The 7,354-nt window shown below is 49.3% G+C and overlaps 1 protein-coding gene across 3 annotated transcripts in view; it reads right to left on the bottom strand.

The window, feature by feature from the left end:
- RHOBTB2 (Rho related BTB domain containing 2) overlaps positions 1-6,953 on the bottom strand; it is a 24,534-nt gene extending 17,581 nt beyond the window's left edge. Inside the window, exon 1 of one of the 3 annotated variants that reach the window (XM_032800858.2) lies at positions 6,873-6,953. In XM_032800858.2, coding sequence (XP_032656749.1) covers positions 6,873-6,931 — 59 coding nt within the window. In that variant the 5' untranslated portion in view covers positions 6,932-6,953. Of the gene's footprint in view, positions 1-2,035; positions 2,745-4,558; positions 4,622-6,872 lie in introns of those variants that run through there. The other 2 variants (XM_032800863.2, XM_032800861.2) reach the window with 2 other exon arrangements.
- Positions 6,954-7,354: the final 401 nt, after the last annotated feature.

Consider the following 7,354-nt stretch of genomic DNA (forward strand, 5'->3'; position numbering starts at 1 on the left):
CCCACTTCCTGCCCCCATCGCTTCTCAGCTGTGGAGGGGAGGGGATCACTGTATGGGGAGCTGCTCCCACATCCTCCCAACGCCTGTGCATCCGGACCCACTTCATACCCAGATTGTCCCACCAAACCTCACTCTCTGCCCCCAGAACCCCTCCACTGACCTCCCTGAACCCAAACCCACACCCTGACAAGCCTCACCCTCTGCACACAGAGCCCCCATGCACCTAGATCCCCTCCACCAAGCCCCACTCCCTGCATCTGGGCCCCATCCCTGCATCCAGACTGCCCCCTGCACTCAAATCTCCACCCCAAGAAGCCCCACCCCACCTGCACCTGGACCATCCTGACTAGTCTCCGCACTCAGATTCCCACCCCACTGAACTGCACCAAGCCAGCACCCAGACCCATACTTCATCAAGCCAGCACCTGGACCCCCCCAACCACCTTTAACTGCACCCAGAACCCCCTCCTCCCCACAATGAGCCCCTGTTCATCCAGATTTCCCTTGCACCCGGACCCCACATCACGCTGCTCGCACCCAGATTGCCCCACCCAGAACCCTATCACCCCACACCTGGATCTTCCCACACTAAGCCCATCCATACCTGGATCCTGCTGGGCTGAGCCTGCCTGCCTATATCTACTGTGCTTGGCACGGAGGGGCAGGGCCCCGGGGTGTTTCTGGGACAGTCCTGGTCCTTGTGCTGTGTCAGGGTTGGGTGCAACTTTACCACCGAGTCCATATCTGGAGGAGAGGGGGCGCAGGGTGATCTCCTACCTCTGTGCAGTCGGTGGCCTGTGCTCCCCACTGCCATGCTGGAGCCTCCACATTTATTTATCGACAAATAGAATTAGCAGATTTTTTCAGAATTTTAAAATATTGTGTGCAGAATTTTACATTTTTTGGTGCATAATTTTAAATGTTTTGGTGCAGAATACCCTCAGAAGTATACTTTGCAGGCTGGACTGCCACTGGCAGAGCATCCCATGGGGGCCTGGTGAAGGATGCTGCATTGATAGGGAGAGGGGCAGCTCTGATAGGGAGACCCCTCACCCAGTCACTAGCAGGAGTTTCTGGATGGCTCAAGGGAGCCGCATTGGGATAGAGATCTTTACAGGGATGGGACAGGTGACAGACTGAACTCTCCTCCGACCTGGAGGTGTGGCTTGAGGAGGTATGCGGAAATCTGTCTCTACAGGGGTAGTGGGAGGAATTCTCCATCCTGGGTTACGCAGGAGGTCAGACTAGGTGATCTAATGGTTCCTTCTGGCCTTGGAAGCTATGAATCTTTACGACAGCCTTCAGGGCTGTCAAACAGGCACCTCTGGTCACTCAGCCCCACCAGCACCTACCAAGGTGAGTTGCCCCCTTTCACTGACCCAGCTCCCTGGCCCCTTCTCACAGATCTGCTCACTCCCAGCTCCACCCACCCCATGATCTTCCCACTCCACGAGGGCTCTGGTGCACCCGTCTCACACCTCTCCACTGCCTCCGCCTCAGACTCATCTCTGTGGTCCCTCCCCTCAGCCCAGCTCCCCCCAGCCCCTCAGCGCTGCCCCCGATTGCTGCCTTACAACCAAGCTCACAACCCAAGGACAGAGCAGGGAGACTAAAAACTCTAAATCATCTCTGCGGCCTGACCAATGAGAAGCAGCTTTGCTTCCCCACAGCCCAGACCAGCTGCTGTGCCCCAGCATATCCAGATCATCTGATGCCTCATTGTCCTTGTCAAGGCTTCTCACCCCCCGCCCCCCGCCACCTCCCCTGTGCCTAACCAAAATAACCCCGGCTCCTGTTCCCTTCCCGTTAGGATTGGATCTGGCCAGCCACGATCCCTCAGAACCACTCAAAGGTCTGGCATTGATGCAATGCGGCGTCAGCCAGCGTCAGCACTCTAGCATCTACCTCACCTCGCACCTTTGCAGTCCAGTCACACAGACATCCAGCAGCTCCTAATGTAACGGTGCCAGAATGGCCCTCCCTCCCCCACCCTCTCCTCAGCACCATTGCTCATCTGCCCCATGCCGTTCCTCACCTAACTCGTAAGACAGGAATCTCTCTCTCCATAGCAGAAGGAATCTGGAGTACTTGTCTGGGGGGGTCCTTTTGTTTTTTAAGTCTGGCATATGCTTCTCCCTGGTGAGTCTCCGTATTCCACAGGGACCCTGGAAGCTAGCAATGAGGCTGTCGACTTCTTGGGGAAAGCTATTAATTTCCCTGCATTGGGCTGGAATGAAAACTGCAAGCTGCTGAGCTGCAGCTTTTAGCTTCCGTCTTCGAGTGGGTCACGGGGAAGGAACACGTAAAGCTCACTTGCCAGCCGCATGATTTGGCTTATTTGCTCTGTCGTAGCAGGTGCTTAATTGTGGCATAAAAGTTCCTGGCAGCTTTACGATCAGTTTAATTCCTGAGTGACTCCCCGCCGTCTGAAGCAAGACAAAAGCACAATTCTGGTGTTTGGTCCAAACCTCCAGGCTGTACGCTGGCACTGAAAAACAGCTCAAACAAGCACATTCCTGCAGCTACTCCAGTCTGAGTTTCTCCCAACAGGAGGTGCCCCTGGGAATGGTGTAGGAGCAAGGCAAGGTCCAGCCAGCAGATACTGGCGAAAGAATGCCGGCTCTGGATGAGCTCACAGCTATTCCGTTCCCAGCTTCTTCCAACAGGAAGTGCTACAGGAAACGATGCTGGAGTGCTGGCCCCAGGGCAGCTTCTAGGTGCTCTGGGCTCAATCTCTTCTACCAGGCTCTTCAGGGAATGTTGCCAGAGCATTAGCTACTATGGGGGAGGCCAAGTGGGAGGTGCTGCAGGGACTAGCCCAGGAATGCTGACTGTGGGGAAGCCCATAGCTACTCAAGTCCCTGCTTCTCCCAGTAGATAGTACCATAGGGAAAGATGTCACATGGAGGGGAATTCAGTTATTCCAGACCTAGCCTCTCTAAGGAGGAAATATTGTAGGGAATGGGGTAGAAGTTATTAGCTACTCCAGTCCCTCAACAGGAGGTGCTGTATGGAACAGAGGCAGAGTACTGACTCTAGAGAAGTCCACAGGTATTCCTCTGGTAATGTCTTCCAACAGGAGAGGCTGTAGGGTATAGTCCAGGAATGTTGTCTCATTGGGGGTTCTCATCTCAGCTGTACTCCAAATGTAAGGTCCAGATTCTGTTCTAGAGGATCCACCTTTCCCCGCTCCCTGGCTACAGCTGCAGTGCATATGGCTGGTTAAGTCAGTCCCGTAATTCTCAGTGAATGGCCAGTAGGGGCTAAGATAGTTATGATGAGGTGCTCAGTGTGATACCACAAAGAGAGCAGTATGAAAGCAAAGAGAGAAAAAGGGATGGATGGATAGAAAAGTACCTATGGTGATTGATGGATGGATGAATATCTGTGGTGATGGATGGACAGAGGAATACCTACGATGACAGACTGACAGATGGAGAGATTCATAGAAATGTAAGGCTGGGAGAGACCTCAAGAGGTCACCTAGTCTAACCTTCCATGCTGAAGCAGCATTAAGTATCCTGACCTAGACCATCCCGGACAGGCATGTGTGTGTGAGAGAGAATCTGCAGATAGTTCATTTCCATTCAGAAGGTCTAAAGCTCTATTGATCCATCTATTTCTGACAGACATTTGAATTCCTGAGCCTCAGTACATGGATTTCTTCCATCCCAAATCATTACCCAGCCCGTTTGTATGTAAAATGTAGACACTGCCTAGCTGATGGGGCAGGAACATGAGCTTTTTCCTCTTTCCCCCTTGTCCCTTCCTGGAAGACTGATTGAGACCACAATCTGATCACAAGCCTAGGTCACCAGAAGCCCCAGCCCCTCTTACAGTCTCATCACAGCCTCAGACAAAGAAATCTCTGGCTGAGCTGAGAGAGAACAGCCAAGCATGAGCCTAAGCTGCCCTTGGAACTCCAGCTGTAAGTCAGTAGCTGGATCCAATGCAAAGCAGAAACAGCAGCATCCTCTCCCGTCCCTGTCTGCTGTTTTATCACAGCTGTAATTAAAATGCAGATTACTCTGTGTGCCAGTGTCTCTCTCTGATATAAGCCTCTTGAACTCTTCCCAAAAGGCTTCCATCTGCCCTGCTTTATAATCATTTTCGCTCCCAGTCAAATAGCTCCAAACCCAAATACACACACTGGGCTTTTTGTCCACCCATCACAGCAACCACAGGTCAAGCTGGGGCGTTGTGTGCAGAAAGGGTATGAACAGGCAAATGAAAGGATGTCAGGAAGGCGGAGAGGGCAAACAGCCAGCTTTGCTACCAGCTTCCAGAAGTGCCCTTCTTGGAACAATTGTCTCTGTCTAGGCTTGTATACTGTGACCATCTCTTGGACCCAGAAACCCTCCAGCCCCCTACCCAGCCCCAACCCCAGCCCCACATTCTCTGTTGTCCAGAATCTCAGGCCTCTACCCAGACCCAGTGCTGCATTCTCTGTTACCCAGAAGCCTCATGGAGTCCCTGCCCAGCGATATGTGCAGTGACTTCCCAAAGAAATTCATGTCACTGATAAATAATCTTCCTCCAGCCTCCGTATGTCCCTCACCTGCTGTGGCCTGGGCCTGGTGGGGTGTCAACAAAGTTCAGCTCCTCTTCCACTGGAGAGCTTGGTGCTAGCTGCCAAAGTCCTGTCAGCTCACAACAGGCTGAGCTGAGTCAGCTCTGGGTGTGGTCATGAAGAACTGTACCTTCTGGGTAAAGTTCAGATGCTGCCAGTGAAGGGCAGAGAGCTGCCACAGGCTGTGTCAGAGGGACAGGTTCTCTGCCTATTCTGATAGCAAGGGGGGTAGCTGACCATGCACTGATGTATAGGGAGATTGTTGTCCAGGCCAAGCCCCCAGCTAGGCTGCATTCCCAAGCAGTAACATTAATGTGTGTGTCCAGGAAGCACCATCCTATTTCCCCTCAAATCATACCCACGCTCTTGTCATAAACAGATAGTTAAGGGTTAATGTCTCTTTTACCTGTAAAGGGTTAACAAACAGGGAACCAAACACCTGACCAGAGGACCAATCAGGAAACAAGATACTTTCAAATCTTGGTGGAGGGAAGCCTTTGTTTGTGGTTGTTGGGTTTTGCTTTGTTCTCTCTAGGCTCTGAGAGACAAATCATACTACAGCTCTTTCTATCTTCTGTTCAATTTTGTGAATACAAAGGTAGAAGGACGTTTAGTCTCTTTTAATATGTTTTTCTGTATTTGCAACTGTATTATCGGCTGGTGGAGTTTTACTGTGTATTAGGTGAACAGTCTATTTTTAATTGTTTTCTCTCCTGGAGAAAGCTTCTTTCTATTGTCTAATAAGCTGAAACAACCTGTAATATATTCCATCAGTTACAAGAGATTAATAATTTACTTTTTTTTCTTTCTTTTTATTAAAATTTTTGCTTTTTTTAAGACCTGTTTGTTTCTCTGAATTGAGGGTCAAGGGAATATTGCAGTCTGTAACTAACCAGGGATTTTGGTGGCGGGAGGGAAGGATAATATTCCTCTTTTGTGTTAGATTCACGGAGCTTGAATCTGAATTGCCTCTGGTGAGGAGAATTCTATGTTTAGATTCACAGAGCTTGAATATTCTATTTTCTTAGATGTACCCAGGCGCTAAAGATAGTGGAGAGGGAAAGAGAGGTTGAAATTGTTATCTCCTCGGTTGTGAGACTCAATGATACGTGGTCTGGTTCCATAGGGAAGGTTTTTGGAGATCAGATGTTTTCAGACACTCAGAGTTTCTGATTTGGTTGGCAGTATAATAGATCTAAGCTGGGTAGTTACGAGTGAGAGAAATTTATTACTACAGATAAGAAAAAAGTAAATAGTTATCTCTGTAGCGAGATGGGTAAAATTACAGGGTTTTTCAGCTTATTTGACAATAGAAAGAAGCTTTCCTCCAGCAAGAAATAAATTTAAAATACTTCACCCATAATGAAATCCAGCAGCCAATACAGCAGTATGCGAAATCCAGAACATACAATTAAAAAGACTAAACTGTCTTTCTACTTTGTACTTACAAATTGGAACAGAAGATTAAGAGCCTGTAGAGTATTGTGGTCACTCTCGAGCTAGAGAGAACAAAGCAAAACCCAACAACACAAACAAAGGCTTCCCTCCCCCCCCCGAAAAAAAAAAAAGAAAATAAATTTTTTGAAAGTATCTTGTTTCCTGATTGGTCCTCTGGTCAGGTGTTTGGTTCCCTGTTTGTTAACCCTTTACAGGTAAAAGAGACATTAACCCTTAACTATCTGTTTATGACAGCTCTGCCTTCCCATGAGTCCACATGAAGGAACCCTCAACACATCGTCCTGGAGAACTTAAAGTGCAGGCCATCCTGCTGGGAGAGAGTCATACATACCAGATATTCAGTGGAATTCACCTGCAGAGCAGGGGATTTTAAGGCACTAGGGTGCCTGGGCAATATGTCCAGCTAAACTTAAAAAAGGCATTGAGCTCTGTTGTGATACAACTATATCTACTTTGGGGTGGGGGCAGGTGAAGTGTTGCAGATTCCTTTGGGGGTATACTCTGAATTCACAGCAACCTTTGCCTTTCTTGATGGAGCTGGGAATATTTCAGCTTTCTGCATTCCCAGGGCATAGAACTTTCCCTACCCACCTCCAAGCCTTGCTATGAGCTAATCACCAAGGGGTATCCCTCTGCCAGGAACTACCTGGGCCTTCTTCCTCCAGCAACTGGAGATACAGACATGAGGTACATTAAATGGCACACAATGAGCAGAATCCCTGGACACCTGGACACCTTTCCGGCTAGGAAAATAAGACTGGACGAAATCTGGACTGACTATGTCAGAGTCTAGCAACAGCTACAAAACAGAAAGGAGGAAAATGTGAGTGAGCTAGGTACTTACGAGCTGTGGTACATCTTGGTCTTCTTCTCAGCGTGGTGGGCTTTGGCTTGGGCTTCCATCGCTTTCTCTTCTCAGCAGGCTCTGAAAGGAGAGGTGGGAAAGGCGCAGGTGAGATGAGTTGACCTGGAACCCCTCCCTGCCTGGCTTTCCTGCAGGATGCCCTCTCCCTCCCCATGGGCAGAGGCAGCCCCTGGATGGGGGGATCCTAGACCATCACTCTTGCATGGTGGATACTGGTGTCATAAATAGATAGCTAATGGTTAATGTTTCTTTTACCTGCAAAGGGAACCAAACACCTGATCAGAGGACCAATCAGGAAACCGGATTTTTAAAAGCAAGGGAGGGAACCTCTGGAGGGGTTTGGCTTTAGTCTGTGTCTTTTGGTTCTGTCGGCTATGAGAGAACAACTTTTTTTCTATCTCCAAGCTTCTTTCTACCTGCTGTTACCAATTGTGAGTACAAAGGAAAAGCAATAGGTTGAT

Source organism: Chelonoidis abingdonii, chromosome 2, assembly GCF_003597395.2.
Source record: "Chelonoidis abingdonii isolate Lonesome George chromosome 2, CheloAbing_2.0, whole genome shotgun sequence".
NCBI classification, from domain to species: Eukaryota; Metazoa; Chordata; order Testudines; family Testudinidae; genus Chelonoidis; species Chelonoidis abingdonii.